Source organism: Macrobrachium rosenbergii, chromosome 42, assembly GCF_040412425.1.
Source record: "Macrobrachium rosenbergii isolate ZJJX-2024 chromosome 42, ASM4041242v1, whole genome shotgun sequence".
Taxonomy (NCBI): domain Eukaryota; kingdom Metazoa; phylum Arthropoda; class Malacostraca; order Decapoda; family Palaemonidae; genus Macrobrachium; species Macrobrachium rosenbergii.
Window position 1 is genome coordinate 3052524 of NC_089782.1, and position 24756 is coordinate 3077279.

The window sequence follows — 24756 nt, forward strand, 5'->3', positions numbered from 1 at the left end:
CAAGTTCGGTGTTAGGAGCACTTGGTCTAGGGCACCTCAACATTCTGAAGGATTATTTGACGGTGGAAGATGGCTGAGTTAGACCTTCAGTCTTGACACACTGAAGCTGTTACTCTTTGGCTCCATCTTTATGGACTGTGGGCATAAACAGCCAATGGCCATACCACATTGAAAGCACCACTTCTCGTCTGCTCAGTGAAGTTAAGCGATGTTGGGTCTGGTCATTATGTACATGGATGGGTGGCTGCTTGGGAACACCAGAGCTGTTGGTGACTGTGGAAAGTCTTTCACATCCCTGGCACAATTCTTAAGGTTTACGCCTTCCTGCCATTCTGTCTGATTCGCCAGGTGATCAACAGTTATGATAACTCCAAATCTAAGGACCTTGGTGGCTACCAAATGACCGAAGGCCATCTGCATTATCACCTAAAGGGCTTCACCTTCAAGCCTGAATGCCGAAGACTAGTTATTAGTTAGGGCTCAGCCAAGAAGTGGTGTCCATGAGCACCGTTTCTTTTGACTTTGTGTGATGATCAGATGGACATACTCCACAGCTGACATGTGGTGGACAACAATACATTCCAGGCAAGATGATCAAATGGACGTTCTCCACAGCTGACATGGTGGACAACAATACATTCCAGGCAAGATTTCACAAGGTCAGGGGCATTGGTTTGCCCCTTGCATTCAGGAAGAATATGTTGGACAAGTACAAAGGACAGGAATGTGGTCACAACAGACCACATTCACCTCCTTTTTACCTTCGGGACATTGCCCATAGATCCTTGGACTCTTTTTCCTTGGGTTCTGTGGTGGCTGCTTAGCAGTCGTGTAGTTCTCCCAGCTCTTCTTGAGGGACAGGTGGCATCGCGCCTAAGGTGTATGGCTGCAAAAGAGAGGGTGTGTGGAACTGGCTTTTTACCTTTCTCTCTATACCCTTCCTCTCCCAGTGGGCAGAGGGACGGTTAGCAAGCTGTCATATGCTGGACTGCCCTGCATGCAGGTGTTCTAGATGACTGAGTATCCTATTTATAATGTAGCTCAATTTGGATTAACAGATGCAAGTACTTCCGTCTCTCTAGCAAGGGGAGAGAGGGACTGACAGTGAACAAACCCGTTAGTTATCTTCAGCTTCATTGTCCCTGCCAATATGGATTCATCCAAGCCTTTCTTCAAATCAATAATGCTACATCCCATTAATTCGAAAGGTCCAGAAGTCTGGCAGTTGAGCATCACACATGTTCAACTGATTAGAGGCATGGGTCTCCTTCCTTTGCTCTTACATGACCAGGAAGAGAGGCCCCAGGTAAGGTGAACTATCAGTTAGTTCAGAGATTTACTCAGAATCCTCCCACCAAGAAGTAAGTCTCCCATATGTAAAGACTGAGGGTTTGTATACATGTAGGAACAAATGACAGATTTCCTAACAAACAAACCTGAGGTCTTTACATAAGTGGCCCACCTCTAGCCACCCCCCATTCTGCTACCTGGACCAAAAGGTAAAGTGAATGTATAGTGACTGGTTGGCTGGGCTTCCTTGTTTTTAGTTAAACAGCCAGTTCAAGCTTGCACTGAAAGCAAATCCCCATATGTAAGGACCCCAGGTTTGTATGTTAGGAAACATACAAATTACTCAATGAATTTGTCATATTATTCATGCCTTACTAATATTTGCTTATGCCTTATTTTCCTATTATTATTATTATTATTATTATTATTATTATTATTATTATTATTATTATTATTATTATTATTGGCGGGGGTTCCGTTCTGAGGGTATGATGGTAACCGAAAATCAGCAATTTTCAGGTTATCAGCACTGAAAAGTGCTGATTTTCTGTTATTGGTGCCTCTGTTAGGTATGTATCGGCGCCGATAAGCGGAAATCGGCTATTTTCGGCGCTGAAAATTGCCAGTTTTCGTCGCTAAACAAGCGTCGTTAACCGAGCCCTCTGTTAGCTGGAGACTGCCTGTATTATTATTATTCAGAAGATGAAACTTATTCATGTGGAACATGCCCACAGGGGCCATTGACTTGAAATTCAGGCTTCCAAAGAGTATGTTGTTCATTAGGAAGAAGTAAGAGGAGGTAAAGGGAAATACATAAAGAAGAGATCCCACTTATTAAAAAGAAAAATGAATAAATTAATAAATAGATAAAAATGTATTAAAATGCAAGGAGAATAGCATTAGGGTAGTACAGTAATGTATTGCATCTTCGCTTGAACTTCTGAAGTTCCAATTGCACAACATCCTCTGGGAGGCTATTCCACAGTCCAACGGTGTGAGGAATCTGGAAGTGAGAAGTTTGACAGCGAGGTACATTTCCCTTATATTGATAATGCTGTTCAGATCTGGTTGCTCTCGGCAGGTAAAGGGGATTAGGGATTAGTTTACAAAGTACAATATCTCCAACTAGTAGCTTTTGAAGACAGTTCTTTTCATCAGGAACCTATGCAGTGAAGGGGGTAACAGCTACACTTGGGTATGTATGTTCTCCTCCCCCGTAGGAGGGTAGTGCCGTCAGTGCACCTCACATGGTGCAATGTAGGCATTACTTAAGGGTCTTTGGAGCATCCATTCACCCCTAGGTGGAACCCCTTTCACTCTTTTTACTGTACTTCCTTTCAGATATTTTTTCCATTTTCATACCCACTTCTAACAACTGTTTCCTAGTGCAGCTGCGTGGTTTTCTTCCTGTTACTTCTTTAAAGCATTCTTTACTCTCAGTTTCCCTTTCAGAGCTTAGTGACCTCATAGGTCCCAACCCAAAGCCTTGGCCAAAATTATATATTCCTACAAATGTTGTTTTCCTTTTTCTGATCACTGGGATGACCTGCTCGTTGATCTTCAGCGCTCTTGCCCTTCCCTGCAGTCTTCTTGATCTTCTTGGTCGTAAGCTGAATCCTTTGTTGTTTGGCATTATCCCCTTACTTTCCATGTTTTGTTTTATGTTCACCATAAAAAACGGGGTTTGAACCCAAAGGGAAATGAAAACCCTATTTTTAGTCTGGGAGCCGCGAGAGCCTCATGCAGTTGCATCTGCCTTAGGCAGCGCCCCGGCTAAATCCCTTATCAGAGAACTTACAGCACAGGGTTGGCACGTATTCATTCCGGTTAACGGAAGCTTGTCACTATTGTGATAGGATATCAGGTCTCGGGGGGTCTGCACTTTGACCCCCTATCAGTATTTAATTTCAGAAGTGATCTTGTCCTCTGAGTTATTCTGTATGTTGCATTCCATAATTTTTTTCATAGCAGTTGGTGAGGGTGTTCTCTACAATAATCTTTGATGTTTTATTCTCTTTGGTGTATATGAAATTTGTTTTTTACCAATTGGTCTCATGGTTATAATTCCAGAGCAGTGTTTGGCCAGTACTGAGGCTTGGTTGTTCTGCTCATGCTGACTTGCTCTCTCCTTGCACAATTTGCCGCTCTGACCAAAATATACTTATCACAGTTGTCACAAGGTGCTTGGTAGACCCCACCCCCTTCTCCTCCCCTTTTATGGTATTTTATTTCTAGCTACCTTGTTCTTAACGTTGTTCTAATTCCCAGCTAGTCTTATATTTTTCAGTTTTTTGTTTAGATCCGTAATATTACTATTGTTTGGAATAATGATCATACTTCTCTTGTTTTTTCCATCTTTGTCTTGCCACCTTCCCCCATAGTAGTGTTTCTCTTAGTTTTACCACTGATAATGTATTTTTATACAGCAACTTCCTTATTAGTTGTTGCCATATTATATCAGATAATAAGGCCTTTTGCTCAGATTGTCTTTGTTATTCTGTACTTAACCTGGTCTGTATTCAGTTCTGTAGTCATACTGTACCAATTTTCCCAGCCATTGAACAGTTTGATCTGGTTTCTACCATGTCTTCAGCCGTTGCATGGTCTAACCGTATTTTAAACAGACGGAAGTGGTTCAGGCTTTTCATAACTGCCACAAGTTTCTTTCTTGTGTTAGTATTTTCTCTCTGAACCACTCAGACTCAAAGCAGTATGCTACCACATGCTCTTGACAAATTTCTCTCAATACATTCCTCTGACATCAATCATTTGCTTGATATTCCAAGATGTAGGGGTTGGATGACTGAGGAAATGTTAGTGTTGGAGTAGAGATCAGTGCTGCATGGATGAAGTGGAGAGAAATAGCTAAAGTGCCCCAGTAGTAGAGAGAGGAAAATAATTTCAGTAATGATGCAAAGAACCCATCTGTTAGGGAGAAACATTCATGAAGAGGGTGAGTAATAGTTACATTTCCCTCCATCTTTTTATGTGCATGTTTACACACTAATCACCCATTCATTTTTTATATTATAACTATAATTAAGTGTAGTAATGATATATAAAAACCACCATACTGTATAGAGAAAGTTATCTTGTTGCTTAGTTATTCACAGCTGGTAAGTCATCCTGGCCATTGGCAGTTTTGCCATAAAAGATTATAATTTTTGTGTTACTTTAAAAGATATTTTTGGAATTTGAAGTTACTGGGTACTGCACTTATATAGAAGATGGACTACCCTTATAACTTAACCAGTAGCAGGTACAGTTAAGCGATGTAGACATTTAGAAAATTTATCTGCCTGTATTCTCAGAGACTGGAATCTAGTGTTCTCTGCAAAAGGCATGAAATTTCATGTCACCATCTTTATTGATTTTTAGGTTGCATATAAGCCTGAATATTGAGATCTGTCACTGATTTATGTTCAAAAGGTACTGCACTTATATAGAAATGATTTAGGCAGTTAAGCGAGTAGACATTTAGAAAATTTATTTTGTAGCAGTGTATTTTTCAAAGTTAATTTTGTTTTAGTGTTACTGTATTCAGTTATTGGTGTTTCATTTACTGCATCCTTTCATTGATATTTTGACTAAGTGCCTCAAATTATAAACTTGTGTTTCAGGATGTTGTGACAAATTTGGCTGCAGGTTTTCGAGAATGTCGACGACACATCCAAAATGAGGAGCAAGTTGCCCAATTTTTGGATAAAACACTGACATCTCGCCTGGGTATTCGCATGTTGGCTCAGCACCACCTTTCATTGCGAGAAAACAAGGTAAAGTGTTTCAGTTTACTTATGGTGAGTGTTTCATCAAAGTTGTATATTGCCCTATTTTATGAGTGCAGGTTTAATGCATAAATACTATATGTTTAAAGGCAAGATTATAATACTTTACAGAGTTCTGTGTAGCTTTTCATGTTTGAAGTGAAGACTTTTTTTTTTTTTTTTTTTTGGTCTATAAATGTGTGTGTGTGATGCTGTGCATTATGTTCTAGTAATAAGTGAGTTACTGAAATGCAAGGTTCCTAGTATTGGAGGTATGAAATACATTTACATTTTCGAAACCATTTCCAAAAGTGGGTAAGCATCTGAATATGCAAGCTTCCCTAAAAAATGTGACACTGGTTACACTAAACCACCGCTCTTTAACAGCACAGATGCAGTGAAGCTAACAAACTCCATGAAAGCTGCCATCTTGCATTAACCCTTAAACGCCGAGCCTCTATTTACAAAAGTGTCTGTCGTATGCCGGCGGCATTCGGGAGTTAACGCCGAAGCGGAAAAAAAGTTTTTTTCAAAAAATCACAGCACGCTCAATTTTTAAGATTAAAAGTTCATTTTTGGCTCCTTTTTTTTTGTCATTGCCTGAAGTTTAGTATGCAACCATCAGAAATGAAAAAAAATATCATCATATATAAATATTGAAATATATGACAGTGCAAAAAAAAATTTCATATATAATTGTATACAAATCACGCTGTGAGCAAAACGGTTAAAGCTAACGAGTTATTTTTTTTCTTTGTATTGTACACTAAATTGCGATGATTTTGGTATATAACAAATTGTAAAACGATCAAAGCAACACAGAGAAAATATTATCACAAAATGATGCATGAATTCGTAACGCGCGGATGTAAAAAAGTTTTTTTCAAAAATTCTACATAAATCGAAATATTGTGCTAGAGACTTCCCATTTGTTGCAAAATGAAGGTAATTGATTGAATATTACTAGACTGTAAGAGTTTTAGCTTACAATTGCAGTTTTCGACCATTTCGGTCGAGTTAAAGTTGACCGAAGGTAGTATGTTTTTTCTATTTATCGTGATTTATATGAAAATATTTCAAAACTGATAAAAACTACAACCATGAGTTATATTTTGTTGTATTCTACATGAAATTGCGCACATTTTCATATATAAAACTTTATGTAACGACTAATATAAAACGGTGAAACATTACAACAAAGTAACGAAAGAATTTCCGAGATGTTCGGCCAACTTACTGCGCGGACGTAAGGAAAAAGTTTTTTCAAAAATTCACCATAAATTAAAATATTGTGCTAGAGACTTTCAATTTGTTACAAAATGAAGGTAAATGATTGAATATTACTAGAATGTAAGAGTTTTAGCTTACAATTGCGTTTTTCGACCATTTCAGTCGAGTCAAAGTTGACCGAAGGTTGAAATTTTGGCACTTATCGTGATTTATATGAAAATATTTCAAAACTGATAAAAGCTACAACCATGAGTTATTTTCTGTTGTGTTCTACATGAAATTGCACACATTTTCATATATAAAACTTTATGTAACGACTAATATAAAACGGTGCAAACATTACAACAAAGTGACGAAGAATTTCAGAGATGTTCGGCCGAGTTACCGTGCGGACGTAAGGGAAAAGTTTTTTCAAAATTTCACCATAAATCAAAATATTGTGCTAGAGACTTCCAATTTGTTGCAAAATGAAGGTACATGATTGAATATTACTAGAATGTAAGAGTTTTAGCTTACAATTGCGTTTTTCGACCATTTCAGTCGAGTCAATTTGACCGAAGGTTGAAATTTTGGCACTCTACGTGATTTATATGAAAATATTTCCAAACTGATAAAAGATACAACCATGGGTTGTTTTTTTGTTGTATTTTACATGAAATTGCGCACATTTTCATATATAAAACTTTATTTAACAACTAATATAAAACGGTTCAAAAATTACGACAAAATGACGAAAGAATTTCTGAAATTTTTGGCGAGTTACCATACTGGACATAAGGAAAAAGTTTTTTCAAAATTCACCATAAATGGAAATATTGTGCTAGAGACTTCCAATTTGTTGCAAAATGAAGGCAAATGATTGAATATTACTAGAATGTAAGAGATTTAGTTTACAATTGCGTTTTTCGAGCATTTTTGTAGTCGACGTACGGTACGTCCACTCGGCACCCAACAGACAATTTTAGTCGACGTACAATACGTCCAGTCAGCGTTTAAGGATTAATAATAATTTTAACAACATTCTTATAATTATAGTTATAGTATGGCATCTTAGCCTTTGATAAACTTAATAATTGGTTTGTACTGTACAGTATTGAAAATATACTGTTTCAGCAAATCAGAAGAGGATTAGTCTAGCAAACCCAAAAATAATCCCAGGAGTTTTGGGGTTAAAGTGCTGTTGTAAATCAATTATTTGAAATTAAAACGTCCCATTGATTATTATCCGCAGCTAAAGTCTGTTGTAGGGCATGATAAATTATGAAGACCAGAAATAGGGTATCTCTGTCTCTAAATTGTAAAGAGCAGGAATATACTCTCTTTCTGGCTAAATCTCAAGTCTTTAACCATATATGGAAAGTAGGTGTGATTGCAACTTTCTTCAAATAATGAAAACTGAAAATGCAACTTTTTCCAAATAATGAAAACTTGTTTTCAGTCTATAAAATACTGTAGTGTATATAAAAATGATTCAAGTTGTTACTTGTGAGCAGAACAACAGAACTAGTGTTTTGAAACTAGCATAGCCTAGATCTGAAGCAAAATAAATAAAAAAAATACAAAGGCATATTATCCCTTTTTTTCGTACCTTCTGCAATAATAAAAAAACTTATGAATAAATCGGCTGATTGGAAGTGTAATCTGTAGTGATTACCAGAAGCTGAGAGACAAAAGGCCTCTTTTATTTTGATAAGCTTCACATTGTTTTGATTGTACAGTAGTAAATTGTTTGTTTTTATTAAGTGAATTATATTTTAGTATAAGTAATCCTTCAATTATCCGGATTAATAGAGGTAAGGGTCCATCGGATAATGGCAGAATCCAGATAATGTTGAGTAAAACAATCTAGGGATGTTCAGGGGCAACTCTCTACCCTTCCTCACCTAACCTTGTCAATACAGTCGACCCCCCAGATATATTGGAACCCACCTAAAAACGCTTATATGTAACTGCCTATTTCAAGGCACTCAGCATTGAGGAAAGCTGGTACCCTGCTGTGTGATTGGCTGCTTCCAACCCTTCCAGCCATTAGCTGTCGTCATGGAAAGCAAGAGAGAAGGGATGAATTGAATACAGTATACCTTAAACTAAAACACTTATAACTGCCTATTTTAAAAGTTCAATGCCTATTTTAATATAGTTCAAGTAAAAGTATACCTTAAACTATCATCCTAAAACTTTTAATATAATTTTAAAGTCATCTTACAACATTACCCTTAAAAATATATGGCTCACAGCTGTGTGTGAAAACTAATCAAGTTACCCCTGAGAGAGAGAGAGAGAGAGAGAGAGAGAGAGAGCAAAAGTACATATTCACATTAAAAATATTTAATTCACTAGTGACAGTATGTACACAAAGGTAAATAAAGATCAATTAACAAAACTAGGTTACAGTATACAGTATCAGTAAACATTATAAACTAAAATCAGTCATAAAGAGAGGGAAAACTCACTCACAAAACATCGGAGCTACAAGCCAACCAGCAACTAGCAAAGCAGGTACCCTGCTGTGTGATTCGCTACTTCCAACCCTGCCAGCCAGTAGCTCCCTTTCTGTCTGTATCTACAGGCAGTCCCCGGTTTACGATGGGGGTTCCATTTTTATGCCGCGTCGTAAACCGAAAAATCGTCAAAAATTGTCAAAAATGATAAGAAAATCTTACTTTTAATGCTTTGGGTGTATTGAAAACGTTGTAAACTACATTTTTATTGATTTTTTCATCAATAAAACCTCCAGATTCTTATTATTCTGCCATTTGGAGCCATATTTCTTCCATTGTATCGGCGTACGACGCGTCATAACCCCAGAACATGCGTCGTAAACCGGGAAATAATTTCTGATGAATATATTTGAAAAGCGTTATAACCTCGGAACGTCGTAAGCCGGACCCGTCGTAAACCGGGGACTGCCTGTATCTATCTTTATCTGTCTATCTATCTATCTATCTATCTCACATTCTACGAGTATCCTTTGGTGTAAAAGAGAGAGAGAGAGAGAGAGGGAAGGTTGAACTGAGTTGTATACATCAGTTAAACAATTAAAAATGTCAGGACGATAGTTTTTTTGTACATACTATATTATGATGGTAATAGATCATCAACATAATAATAAAATACAGTAGAACCCCGAGACCTTGATGCTAATCCATTCTGGAAGAAGCATCGAGGTGTGATGCAGTCGAGGTCCGAATAAATTTTTCCCATAAGAAATAACTGAAATTGGATTAAGTCATTCTCGACTACCAAGTTATAATCCTAACCTTGCCTTTTTATGCAAAACATTACACATAAATTACAATTCAATAAGTTCAGAGTTAAATAACATAACCGTAGTATGCACTTTTATTATTTTTAGATGTATACTGTATAAAAAAACTGCCCTGCGTCCAATGTGGCCGTATTACAGATGGGGGCCCGAGCGTCATAGGCTAGGCTAGGTACTGGGTAGGCACAAAAATTGTTGCTAATAATAAAACATTGAAAAACAAGCTTAATTAATACAGTAAATTAATAAAATATTGAAAACAAGCCAAATTATGTCTGTTATCACAAACTTATGAAAAATTGCTTACGATACATCAGCAGTTAGCCTGTCAGCCATTTGCAAATAGTGGATGTAAACAAATCATAGGGCTGCCCTGGTGGCCTGCCGCGGTAACGTAAACATTGCTCACCTACAATATTTATGGTAAATTTAATACAGAGGCTACTGGAATAATATATTCTCACAATATATTTCATGCACAGAATCATAAATTTTTTCCACAAAATACCCTTGTAAAATAGGGGTGCGTCTTATGCGGGAATGTGTCTTATATGACGGCAAATATGGTAATTCAAATAAGAACAACATTAAAAAGTTTTTAACAACTACAGTATGGCTTATACCTTGACATTTATGAGTATGTGGATCTGTGGAAATGAATGTGGAGAGAAGGTATGGAGAGTGTGTCATTGTTTGGAAGGGGAGTCCCCTTCTATAAAAACAACTGGTACCTGCTTTTCAGGAGTTTTTTCCTTCTTTGCCTTTTTTTCAGTAGGACCTTGCTGGCTTTCTTCTCTAAAAAATGTATGCGTAATGTGGTCTGCTGTTGGCATTTCTTTAACTGTTTCTATAAGGGTTAACTAGATTATCATCAACACGATAGCACGGTTAACCAATTCCTTATCATGATGATTCTTTTAAAAAACTCTTGGAATTTCTCCCAATGAAAAAGCATTTCTTTGATTTCTGAAGAAGTTGGCATGATAATTTATGCTGTGGTGTAATATTATAGGTGTAAGATAATTTCATAGAATTATTATTAGAATTAGGACCTATAAGTTAGTCATACACTTAACTATAAGATTATCTTGGTTATATAAATTCATGTGGTTAATTGCCTTGATGAGGCAATATAAAGGTAATACTCATGGTCTTGGGTTAGGTGATGCCATGGTACTCAGGTATGGTGGTGGCACTAGTGTCTTAAGGGCCCATGGCTCTCGTACATACAATTTAAATTTGCCATGCAATCAATTGCACGGACAGAAGTCACAGACTCATAGGGCCAAGAGATCTGGTGGTTGATGCTCTGCATTGGGCAGAGTGTGATGCTAGGTAAAAGGTGAGTTGTTACAAGGCATAAAATGGGTTTATAAATGATTAAAATTACAAGAAGAAAATGTTACAATAAGAGATTAATTTACAAGGTCATAAGTAGTATTAATATGGAAAGAAACCTGACATCCTACTCTGGTTGAAGGTACCAAAGGTCTTTGTAAGATAAAGTAAAGCACTGTGCCATATGAGCACGAGTGCAAGGAGAGCTCGGCAGCTCTAGTAAGACCAGGTAAGTGGTTCAAACTACATAACATGAATGAATAAATGTGGCCATGTGTCCTCAGGTTGCTAGGCTGGGAACCACCAAGACTTAGGCTACCTTACCAATTAAGGTTATGAGGAATATATACATGGCACCGTGGTTGGGCACCATTGCCAAAAGAGCACTCTGCTTGGTTAGTGTTCATGTTTTATAATAATAATAATAATAATAATCTTTATTGCTGCTCAGGGCCATATACATGGAAGATACAAATACAATATGCACAATCTAGATACATAAGGTAACATATAACAAAAATAATCATTGGCAGTATACACACAGTTGCTGAATTAGTAGAAAAAACAGAATTCATAATAATGGCAATGACAGTAATTATATTGGGAATAATAGAAAAAATTAAAAAATAACAATAAAAAATACAGATTGCAGACGATTAATTTCCATTTTGGGGTCCTTAGGTTGTTACAGAAGTCAGGTCCAGAAGGCTAAATACAAATATTGAAAATTGCAAAACTCTACAATGACATTTAAACACAGTAATAACAGGAAGTAAGAATACCAGAAATAGCAAGGAATGTAGAAATAATAATAATAATAATAATAATAATAATAATAATAATAATAATAATAATAATTTTAATAATAATAATTAATTAATAAATAATAATAATAATAATAATAATTAATAATAATAATACAGATTCTGGAGATGACACTTCATAATTGTAAAAACAGAGAATAAGGCATTTAAGGAACAAACGCCTCCTTATTCCATTTTTCCCACAATTTAGATCATCTTCTTGCCTCAGTGCTTAGGATGCTTTGTATGAGCGAATTGCAGCTGTTTCTCAGTTGGATGATCAGACTGGACAGTGTTCGCCTCACAATGATTTTCAAGTTATCCAGGCGGTTTTCTATGAACATCTGCGTGGCGGAGGGATAGCAAGGTGTGTTTGTGAGGTGTCTCAGTATGTCATTGTGAACAACAGTGATACGTCTCATGGTCTCTCGGGTATAGTTCGTCCAAAGGGAACACCCATATATACCGTAGCAGTGTGAGCGGAAGAACAGCAGTTTCGTTTCTCGGTGACAGAAGGCAAGCCTCCTTGCAATCATGTTGCCAGTTGCACATAGTTTACGATGCCTCTGTTCTATGTCTGCTGTATCTTTTAGGTTGTCCGTGATAATGTGTCCCAAATATGGAACTTCATGCACAAGTTCCAGACGATGATTTCTGAGGAAAGTTAGTGGTTCTGCAATATGCTTAAGCTATCTCGGGAGCAGCGACATACACTGGGTCTTGGTTTCGTTGCATAGGATATCAAATTCCTCTGCATATTGGCAGCAGGTGTCGATGAGTCGCTGGAGACCTTGCAGTGATGGGGAGATCAGAACCATATCATCAGCATAACAGAGGTTGTTTATTGTTGTTTCATTGATAGTGCATCCGATCGAGAGTGAGTTCAGTTTGACATTCAGGGCATCTGTGTACGTGTTAAACAGGTATGGAGAGAGAATGCCCCCTTGCCAGAGCCCGTTTAGGGAGTTGAAGGTGTACGACAGTAAGTTACCCCATTTGACACAAAATTGCTGTGTGGAGAACCAACAACATAGAATGCCAATTAGATATAGAGGTGTGCCTCGTTTGTGCAGCTTCAGGAAGAGCTTCAGGTAGTTTACTCTGTCAAATGCTTTTCTCACATCTACAAAACATAGGAAAACAGGAGAGGCTGATGACAGGTAACAGTTCAGCAATTCTTTCAGGATGTACTGTAGATGCAGGTGTCGGTTAAGTGGTTTGCTTTGAAGCTGAATTGGTTGTCAGTAGTGTGTAGAAAGGGGAGAAGTCTCACTAGAAGAACGGACTCAAGTATCTTCGACGCAATTGTAGTAATTGCAATCGGATGATAATTGCCAGGGTCAGCTGCATCCTTTAGCTTGTTTTTTATTAGTGGTATTAAGTGAACTGAGAGTAGGGAGTCTGGAAGAAACTAGTGAATTATGCACGCATTGAACAGAGCAGCTAGCAAAATGTAAATTATTGGATGGCAGAATTTGAAAGCTTCAGCAGGCAGACCATCGCAGCCGGGCGATTTATTAGGTAGGTTGTTTATGGCCTTGCTGATGTTACCTGGCGTAATACGATCGGCGAAATGAAACTGAATATTATCAGTAAGAAGGTTACTTACATCCTTGCGGGAGTCTTGATCATTTATACAATGCAGGATAGTGCTTAAGTGATCGCCCCACGTTCTTGTGATAGCTTCGTCACTGATGGCTTCTCCTACTCTGTGTAATAGCTTTTTAGTTTTGGTATTTAGGGATATAATGTCCTTCCAAAGATGGGGGTAATTGCCAGATTCTAATTTCCTAGACATTGCATCAGCTCTTAGTTGCTTTTCATTCAGTCTGCAATACTTAAGGGCAAGTTTGAACTGCGCTCTCGCCTGCCTCATTAGCAGTGCAAAGTGTACTTCCCTCGGGCTACCATTTTGCCTCCATAGTAGAAACATTTCTCGTGAATGTGTATAAAGATCTTTAACCAATTCATTCCATCCAGGTACATTACGAGAGTTGCCTTGACGAGATCTAAAGATATCCCTGCCGGAGGTGAGCATAGTGGAAATTATATTCGAATAGAATTCTTTGAGATCTCTCCTGTGATGATTGTTTCTACATTTTGGGTTAGTGCACAGTAGGGCATCTGCCAGTTGGCTATTGACCGCAGCCTGGTTTCGTGGTTTCCCTGAAGGATCTAGTTTTCTGTTGGTTTTTAGAATCCCAGTTAACAGTTGGTGGGCGATCAGTTAGGGGGGTTCATGGTAGGGAGGGATGGGGTACTGAATGGCACCTGTAAGGGGATGTGATCATAGCCCATTGCAAGATCCTAGCAAATGTTGCAGGTCACAATAGAGTCATAAATTTGAGGGGATGTGATGCAGTGGTCCAGCCAGGAGGTTGTAACTGTGTCCGTTCTGTTCATAGGTATAGGAGGGAGGGAGGAGCATTACATCACTAATTTGGAGAGCGTGATTTTGACAGAAGCAAGTAAGTTCATTATAAAACTGTTTTTGTGGGGTGAGGGAGGGAGGAGCATTACATCGCTAATTTGGAGAGCATGATTTTGACAGAAGCGAGTAAGTTCATTATAAAACTGTTTTGTGGGGTGAGAATTAACCCTTAAATGCCTGTTGGACGTTTTAAACGTCGTCCAAAATTGTCTGTCGAATGCCGAGTGGACGTTGCAAACGTCGACTGAAAATGCTTTTTTTTAAATATTCGCGGAAAAATAATTATAGGCCTAGTTTGCGGAAGATTTCAAATCCCACGCCTCGGCGGATGCTGGGAGTTCACGGATCCAGCTGTTGTTTTGTTTCTGAGCGTCGCCCAGACGCCGCATGATGCTAATTCCCCCTTCTCGCATCAGAGAGCATCAGAGCAGCACCTTGCGGAGCGATATTTTGACGCAGACGTGTTTTGTTGAACTTTTTGCGAGTGTTAGCGTATTCGTGCTGCAACAGAACGTTTGCAGAGATGTCACAAAGGCGTCAGGACCATGAAAGGCGCATACTGCCTGTCGGAAGTGAGCGTGTGGGAGTTTTAGACTGGGATGCTGGAGAAGGACCCAGCAACCAAAGTGACCCAGCTTCTCAGCGGCGTGTTGTTGCCCACTGTGTGACCTATGGCGACCAAGGACCACATCCCGTTCCTTTTACGACCCCTAGGAAGCATCGGGGTGTCCTGAGGGGCATCCGAAAACATTTGGGAGGCCTCCAACAGAAGGACATAGACGAGTACTTGTCGGAGCTCGATCAAGAGCAGGTGGGAAGTCCTGATTTCGGTAGTAGCTGGTCATCTAGCGATGAGGACATCACGCCTGATGTCAGCGATGATGAGTATTTGCCCCCAATGTCCGTGTACGGGATCCACAGGAGAAAGCGAACTAGAATTTAGTGGTTTTAGTGCTTATGAGGGAGAAAGTGAGATGGAGGAGGAGGATGCCCCGATTGTGGCTGGTGGGGACGATACCGAAAGTGATGGCGAAAGTGAAGGAGACGGCCCAGCTGGGAGTGTGGGAGTGCGAAGACGTGCCCGTGCGCGTGCGTGAGCGCAAACCCGTAGAAGGTCGCAACGTCGCGGCAGCTCGGGTGAAGGCCGTTCGTCCGAAAGTGATGAGGGGTGGTTGGAGGACCCCACCCCACCTAACTTGCACCCATTCACGGCAGTACCTGGACTGACCGTCCCTGTGCCTCTCACGGCACTGGGGTTCATTCAGCTTTTCCTAACGCTGGAATTGCTGGAATTCCTGGTTGCGGAGACGGCAGATTACGCTCGGTACTGCCGTGAGGAATTGCAGACGACATTGTCGCACCGCTGGCGGGCTGCAACCTCACGGACATGGCGCATTTTTGGGGCTCACATATTGTTTGGAATGATGCCTGCTGCCTGGCGTCAGGCAATATTGGAGGCGGAATTTTTTTTAAGTACACCCAAATGGCGGCATTATGTCCTATGATAGTTTCCTGGTGTTGGACAGGTATTTCAGTGCCTTCAACCGAAGGGCTATACCCCGGAATAACCCCGACCGCCTCATCTTAGTCTGCCCAGTGTTGGAGTTCATTCGTGAACAGTGCCAGACTCTCGTGGTTCCTTCGAAGAACCTTTCTTTGGATGAGGGTATGATTCCATACAAAGGGCGTCTAAGTATAAAAGTGTACAACCCGAAGAAGTCAAAGAAATATGGTGTAAAGTTATTTTTATTACGGAAGCCAACACTGGATACATCGTGGACTTCTTGGTGTATTCTGGGGTCTTCTCCACATGCGTGACACTGTCTTCGGTCTTGTGAATCGTTTCGTAACCAGGATACCACCTGTTTATGGATAATTATTATAACTCGGTATCCCTGGCCCAGGAACTGTATGAAGCAGGTGTGCACGTCAGTGGTACCCTTCGGTTGGTGCGTGGGGCCCCAATGTCCTCAAGAGGTTTGCTAGCCAGCCGCAACATCTTGCAAGAGGAGAGACAGAGTGGCGGTGGAAGGGAGATGTCTTCGTCATCTGTTGGAAGGGGTCCGAAGTCGTGCCCATGATTACGACGAGTCATGAACCCATCCAAGAAGAGATCACCCAGCGGAAGAAGACACGCCGGCAGGGGCAGGGCGTTTGAGGAGTTTCGTGTTACGTTTGAGGAGTTGTTTTGTGTTCCAGTCCAGCTGATGAAGAGTTAGAGGAATGTACTGTCATCGGACACTACAACAGGCATATGGGAGGATTGGTTTGATCTTGTTAATCAACTCATCCACTTACTTTATTATCCCTTCGCCAGGAGAACCAGGAGGTGGACACAGAAGCTCCTCAAATACCTCCTTCAGTTGGCCCTCCAGAATGCCTACATCATTTACTGTGGGTATAATTCAGACGCTCGGAGGTTGACCCACATCCAGTTTCTTGAGGTGGCTGGGAATGCCCTCATAAACTTCGATCCGGAGGAGTGGCCTTCCAACGCCGCCCCCCTGCCCCGAGCTCCAGCTCTGCCCCGAGAGGAAAGGGCAGATGTCGCTAGGTACCCCGACCTCAGAATTCCTGATCCTGCCGACGCCGCCCCTGCTGCGGCCGACCTTGATGATGACGCCGCCCCTGAAGATGCCGCCGCCCCTCGAATTCCAGTGTCCCGTCGGGTAGCCGACCCTGTGTGTCGGCTGCAGCCAGGAGATCACACACTGGAGCTAATAGAAGGGGGCAAACAGAAACAGTGCCGGGTGTGCCATATGAATGGCAAAAGGAGAGACAGCCGGTACGTGTGTCGCACCTGCAAGGTAGCACTTTGCAGGTTAGAGGAGTGTAACCGCAAGTACCACAATGCGGTTATTTACTGGAGTGTGCCTGCCCGAGCGACACCGGAGGGCACAGCGAAGCGCCGAAGGGGCGCCCACCAGCAGTAAGGGGTGCGTCTCCCTCCTCCGCTTGTGCCCGTCATGTCGGGAGGAAAAAATGCAAGACTCTTCAATGGAGGAGGGAGAAAACAAGAACAGCACGAAGAGTCAGGATTACGAGTGAGTATTCTGCATTGGTTTTATTTTTAGTTTTATATTTACGATTGAGTATTCTGCATTGAATTTATTTTTAGTTTTATATTTATGAGTGAGTATTCTGCATTGAATTTATTTTTAGTTTTATATTTATTACAAGTTTTTATATATCTGTATTCATTGCTGTTTTGTATATTATTTCATTTTTATGCAAAAACAAAGTTTTTCACAACCATTCCTTTTAGTTATGTTTTCGAATAAGTAAAAGTAAAAACAATATAATTTATATGTGTTTATGTATGAATGTCTGTATATATATATATATATATATATATATATATATATATATATATATATATATATATATATATATATATATAATTTTTTTTACTTGGGTCTCTTTTGGGTAAGCAAAAAATCTCATATTCTGGTGATATTCAATCCTTTACCTTCATTTTGCAAGAAACGGAAAGTCTCTAGCACAATATTTAGAATTTTGGTGAATTTTTGAAAAAAAAAAATTTCCTCCCGCTCGTTTGGCGGACTCCGCTGAAAATCCTGTCATTTCTTGCGTCAGCTTGCCGTAATTTTTTCGCCCTTTCATATTATTCGTTACATAAAGTGTTATACATCAAAATGTGCGCAATTTCATTTAGAATACAACAAAAAATAAATCATTCCTTTAGCTCTTCACAGTTTTTAATATTTTCACCGAAATAACGATAACTGACAAAATTTTAACGTTCGGTCATCTTTGACTCGATCGAAATGATCGAAAAACGCACCCGTAAGCCATAATTATTACATTCGAGTAACAATCAATCACTTACCTTCATTTTGCAACAAACGGAAAGTCTCTAGCACAATATTTAGATTTTTGGTGAATTTTTGAAAAAAAAAATTTCCTCCGCTCCGCACGCGCGGACTCCGCTGAAAATCATGTCATTTCTTGTGTCAGCTTGCCGTAATTTTTTCACCGTTTCATATTATTTGTTACATAAAGTGTTATACATCAAAATGTGCGCAATTTCATGTAGAATACAACAAAAAATAAATCATTCCTTTAGCTCTTCACAGTTTTTCACACAGTTTTTCAATATTTTCGCAGAAATCACGATAACTGACAAAATTTTAACATTCGGTCAACTTTGACTCGACCAAAATGATCGAAAAATGCATTCGTAAGCCATAATTATTACATTCAAGTAACAATCAATCATTTACCTTCATTCTGCAACAAACAGAAAGTCTCTAGCACAATATTTAGATTTTTGGTGAATTTTTGAAAAAAATTTTCCTTTGCTCACTGTATGGACTCGCTGAAAATCATGGCATTTCTTGCGTCTGCTTGCCGTAATTTTTCGCCATTTCATATTATTCGTTACATAAAGTGTTATACATCAAAATGTGCGCAATTTCATGTAGAATACAACAAAAAATAATCATTCCTTTAGCTCTTCACAGTTTTTTAATATTTTCGCCGAAATCACGATAACTGACAAAATTTTAACATTCGGTCAACTTTGACTCGACCGAAATGATCGAAAAACCCTCACTTCTCTGGTGTTGTTGGGAAGCGAGGAAGTGAATAGATGCCTCATTCAAAGGAGTCTGGTGGCTTGCTGTGCAATTGTTTAATGATTCATGCACTCCTTTGATTGCATCCCAGATCCGTGAAAGATTGTTAATTGTTTCCAGAGTTTTAAGACTGTTGAGTGATTCCTGTAATCCTTTGACCACGTCCCAGGTCTGTGAAAATTTGTCTTGTGCTTCCTCTATTTTTTCTGAGGTTTTGTCAATTTTTTCTGAGAGGGATTTTGCTTTTAGAAAGGCATTTTCTGCTTTATGGGACACAGTAGGTAGGCTTAGATCAGCAGGCCCCTTTGGAGGCAGATTGTAAAGGTCATTGGCGTAGATTTCCACCGAGCAGGTCCTTAGCCACTTAGTGATATATGATACTTTCTTGTGAGAGGATACTTTTCATGGGTCGCTCCTGGAGAATGGTATCTGGTATCAGGTCGTTGCATTTTGTATATGCAGAGTTAATTTCCTCGTCAGAGAAGGCTGCACTGACAGATTGTATAGTTGCCTCGACATCTGCATGGTTCAATTGGTATTGGATAAAGTAAAGATAATTGTTCATGAGTACAGAACTTGTGTGTGGGGCACAGGTATCGTGACCCTGGCACGACGGTTGGAGGTTGGCCAGATGATATTTTTGTGGTAAAGGGAGGGCCAAGCACTAACACATACACAGCACTCTATTACCCATTTCCCAGGGCCAATAGGCTTCGAGAAGTTGAAACTTGAAAAATTCCAAAGTCACTGATCGGAGCAGAATGTAGATTAATATATCTGTAACACTGGAGGATTAGCCCCTTGATGCGGGTAGCCTTCCAGTTACTTCTGGGAAGTACTGGGTTTGTAGTTGCTGAGTTAGGTGAGGACATAGTCCTGTCCTTGGGGAAGGGTGGAGCCTTCAGGAATGAGAAATTTCTCAATGTCCACGGGGGACAGAGACTGGCACTCAAGTGGCACTGGCAGAGAATTTTCATCAGGAGTGCCTGAAAATGCATGGAAAGGTACAGGCTCCCTGGATGCCTGTAGGAGGGTTGTGAATGGGGTTCATGTCCCAGAAGGAGGTCATGGCCTCCAAGAAGTTATGTGGTGACACTTGAGCAATTATTTAGGAGGGCCATCGTGATGTGATTCATACTCTTGAGGGTAATAAGTTCATGTTTATCAATTGCAGCCCCATGAGGGACCAAGCCTTCCCGAATCAGGTGGGAATTTCTGGGAGTGGCAATGGCAATGGTGGGCATCTGGGAGAGTTTGGCACTGGTTGGCACTATCATATCACTGATTGCAAGAGGAAAGGGTTCCTCTTTGTTCAGGACCGGCACAGGGAAGTGAGGCCAAGATGGAGCCGCAGGTTGCGGCGAGTCTGTGGAGCCACCGGGCAGGAAGTAGGAAAGGAGGGCCAAGACAGATCCTCAATTTGAGAGGCTGGGGAGCTGCCAAGGCATAAGGTAGGAGAGGAGATGAGAAAGCTGACAGGCTCAGTAGCGGAGCTGCTGTCAGGGACATGGATCATATCCATAAGTTCTGAGATGGATGCAGTGCCATCTTGCACTGGTGGAGAGCCTTCTGTGCCGGAGGCTAGGAGTGTGGAAGTTAGTGATTGCTCCTCATAATCACCCTTGAAAATGAGTCTGTAGTTTAATGGGGGCTCTGCCTTTTGTGATATAAAGGGGGAAGAAGTTGAATGGGCAAGAGGTTCCTCTGGCCCTGGCACTGAGGCAAGCTCAGGCACAAGGATTGAAGGAGCGATGTTAGTGACCTCTAGGTCAGTAGTACCAGACGTCTACTCAGGTGTATGGTTCAAGTTGCCTGAATCTAAATCTGGGAAGGACTCAACGACCAAATGGGACAGAGCATTACGCAGGTCAGGCGAAGGCACTGACTTGAGGCAAGGCACTAGCTTGTCTGTTGGAGGGGATTCAGTCCAAGGGAAGTTGTCCGTCAGTAGGTCACGGCCTTGTATGAGCGGGTGCCCTCCGGATAGTCTTTCCACCACTCCTAGGTGGCACTGCTTAATTGTGTCTATGGCGTGTTCTCACCCTCAGGAGATTGGTGGGAATCGTTTGGGTGATGCCATCCACCCACTCAAAAGCCATTCCTTTGTCCTCAAAGATTTGAGCACCCTCAGGTAGCACATCCCTTGCAATAATAGAGCCCTTGGCCTCTATGTCAGCCAGGGGGTATAACAAACAATCGATCCAGGTTGAATCATTTTTAGGGAGAGCAATGTGGTAATCTCTTCCACTTAGTACTGCAGTGAGTCCCAAAAACACTCATGGATCTTTTTGGAGATGTAGCAGACCTAATGGGGCACTGGGTGGAATTCCTGTAATGCCCATGCATGCTGCACAAAGCTCAGAACTTTTGCTTCCACCTCCTAAAGGGAGACCAGCCCTGGGGCTGTGGCTCTGGAGCAGGTGGAGGTTCTGGCTGAGGCTCGACATCAGGGCTGGACTGGACCAAAACGTCTGATTGGGAACTAGATGGATCAGGCCCCATTTTGGGCTCAAGAAGGAGCCAAGTGAGGAGACTCTGTCCTAGGAGGAGATAATAGGCTTCATGAAGGAAATTAACTACTCCAAAGGTACTGATCCTACTTTGTTGGGGTGTGATAACCATCAACCAGACAGTTGGGAGTTTTGTCCTACATCCGTTGACACTTTTGTAGGTCATCGTTTTCCTGGGGTTGATGAGTACCAGAGCAAGTACCTAGTCTTAGTGTATGAGGGAGATTTTGCTGTGGGTGTCCTCAAGAGCAGAGACCTGATGATGGTGAGGACTGTATCTGGGAGGTGCCACAAAGATAGTCCCCTCAACTGGCGACCCTAATGGAAGGGCTCCCCCTTCGGATGGGTGCCAGCCATTCATACACTCTTTTACAAAAGCTTGTAACTGACCTGCTTTCTGTCCTGTCTGCTCATAGATAGCGACTGCCTCCTCATAGGTGGGCATTTTGCTGAACTGCTAAGGGTTGAATATTTCAACTATCCTGGCCCCCTCGATGTGGGACCACCTTGACGTGGTGAAGGGAGCCTCTTGAACCCCAGGAATTTGTTCCCAGGTTTGAGTCAAAGGGTCTCATATATTGTTATGTATTTCTTTGGACTAATGTTGTGGAATTTTCCACTTTTTGTAAAATTTGTTGGACCTGATAAATAGGAAAAGATATATCTGGGATTGGGTTTATATCCAAAGCTAAATAGTGGGAACTGTGGTAGGACCATCAGCTACCCGATAATGTTTGGACCTTAGAGATATCAGATTGATATCTCAGAGGCAGAATTATTCATTAGGGCTGGAATATGGATTCCAGGGGGGTCTGGTTCTGGGGATAGGACTCAGGCATTCTAGCCAGTTTGCCCATAACATGGTTAGGGTGGGGATGATAGTACTGTATTCTCATAATACCTTCGGTCCTAGCAAGTGGGTTTGGCTTAGGCGGGTACACACTATCCAACATGCTTGTCCAACAAGGTGTTTGATTCAACAATTTGAGAGTGTGTGGTCAGGTAGGAAGGTTTGACAAGCAGTTCGATACTCGATGGTCAAACAGCCTGTTTGTCCTGAGATAGTTTACTTTTTTTCTTGTATCACTCCTTCATCCGTACTCTCTTTCGTTCAATAGGCTTTTCAGTGGCTATGGCTATAAGTATAGCTCTGCAGGCTTTCTTATGGCTCACGTTGCATGGACGTTGTCGGCAGGGATACTGATGTTTGATCAAACATCCGTTTCAATCTGTGGCGATGTTTGAACAAACACGCTGGACGAGCATGTTGGATAGTGTGTACCCCGCCTTACACTTGGGCCACTCTAATCATGTTGTGCCATTCCATGTTGGGTAGGGCAGGGATGCTGACATTTGGGAGTCGGCTCTCACTTCTTCCCTTGGTGGAAGAATAAGCTTCCTGAAAGGCTAATGATATCTTTTTAAAGTTTTCAGGTTTAATTTTTTTTTACCTCAAATCTTTATGACAAGTAGAAATAAAGATTTGAGTACCCCTGGCTCTTTGGTGGTACTGTCTCAGCACAGTTAACAACTGTTGGAACTTCCTCCTCTTACAACCTTTACTTAGAAAAATCCAAGAAACATTCTAGTTTATTTACACTAGAACCCTATGCTCCAGTACAGAGCAAACCTTATAACCCATCAAAAAAAAATTAAATATCGTCATGACTCAACCTTGACCTACCTCGACTGCTTCTTTGGGAGTGGAAGTTGGTCAAGGTTTCTAACCTTAGAAGCAGAGCGTAAAATTTCAGCCCTAAAGTTTGGAAAACTACCTTTTAAACAGACATTCAATGGCATGAATGTTGTTTAGACAGATAAGAGAAAATACGTGGCTTATGGAAGCCACAAGAAAGAGTCAGACTGAGGAATGTATATCTGTAACAACAATAGATAATATACTTGTAACAACTGAAAAACATGACTCTATGAATAGCATTCAGGGTACCATTATGCTGTCCGAGAACAGTGAAGAATCAGTCGAAAAGAGTATTCTTTTGGACTCTAATAAAAAGATATCCCAGAGTCCAAGATTGTGAGGTATATAATATACCGAGCAAACAAAGAAATAAGCAAATTTTAAAAATTGGCAAAATAAAATTTGAAGGTCAAGATCTACCTCAAAAAATAAAAATACAGTATTGGGCCAAACCAGAGAAGTAAGACCATATGTCCCAAAGCCACTACAGTACCAAAATTGTAGTAAATATGAGCATGCAAAGAAATATTGTAGAAACGAACCTGTGTGTGTGTATTGTGGATCTGAAGAACATGCCACACAATGGAAGTGCAGTGAACCAAAGTGTGTAAACTGTGGGCAAGACCATCATGCAAGGCCCAAAGAATGTATGTACTATATTTACAATACAGAATTAAAAAATTTTACAAGAAAAACTGGAATGTCTATAAAAGAAGCTAAATTAGAATTAAAATTGAGAGGAATTCAAGATCTGTCTAAGAAACGTACATATTCTTCAATAACAAGAACTGATAATGAAACAAAATTGCGTACGGATAGAAATAACGGAGCACAGAAAAGTAAATCTCAAGAAGAAATTAATGCTGTAGAAATAAAAACTAAAATGGGAAAGAATAAAAAAACAGGTACAAATGAGGTGGCTGATATTTTATCAAATTCGTGTGAAATATTAATGCAATTAGGAATACAGGAGGATGCTACTACAGAGCAACAGAGGAGGGTTGTGATGGACTGGAAATTAAAGATAAAAAAAGCTCTTTGGAGAGACCACCATCCAAAATGAAGGAACCAACCATTATTAGAGAAACATCGGTTAAACCAATTATAAAGGATATGAAGAAAGAACAAAAGCAAAAACAAGCTAAGAATATACCTTTATCTCCTAAAATACAATAGTTAAACCTATGAAGGTAGGTATCCAAAACACTGAAGAAGTGGAAGAGAACTATACCATGGATGATGATAATTATGTCAAGGGAGAAGAGATTACCCCATCTCCAGTAATTGGTACAAGAACAAATAAAAAAAGAAATATACATGATAATACTTGTGGATGTAATGATTGTTTGATTGAATTATGCAATAATAACAAAAACATAACAGAAGATAGTATAACAAACATTATAAGAAATTTTTTGAAATATAGAAAAAAAGAAATAGCTGATTTGAGCACCCATGAAAAAGGTTGCATGTGCATTAAGTGCTTAATATGTTATAAAGAAAAACAAATGAATGCCATGAGTAAATTATTGGAAAAAATCCAAGTTAATAATGCAAAATTAACAAAGCAAACCTCGACCGCTATAACATCATATTTTCAATAGCTATATTATAGAATGGAACGTAAATGGTCTACAGACCAGATTACACTTAGGAGAAATACAATGACTACTGAAAGAATATGAACCAGTAATATTATGTTTACAACATGACATCAAAACAATATCAGCAATAGGTAAATATACTGTACCGTAGCATCAACATCACGAGTAAGAAGGAAATTTAGGTACAGCCATACATGTACAGTACATAACAAATAGTTTATGTC

General features: G+C 40.1%; 1 protein-coding gene and 1 pseudogene across 1 annotated transcript in view; both read left to right on the top strand.

Annotated features, from left to right (window-relative positions):
- Positions 1 to 24756, top strand: part of LOC136827879 (branched-chain alpha-ketoacid dehydrogenase kinase-like) — a 446871-nt gene that overhangs the window by 200153 nt on the left and 221962 nt on the right. The window contains 1 exon segment of the mRNA XM_067085342.1: positions 4911 to 5063. Within this exon segment, the coding sequence (XP_066941443.1) occupies positions 4911 to 5063 (153 nt within the window).
- LOC136828463 (5S ribosomal RNA) lies at positions 151 to 272 on the top strand (annotated as a pseudogene).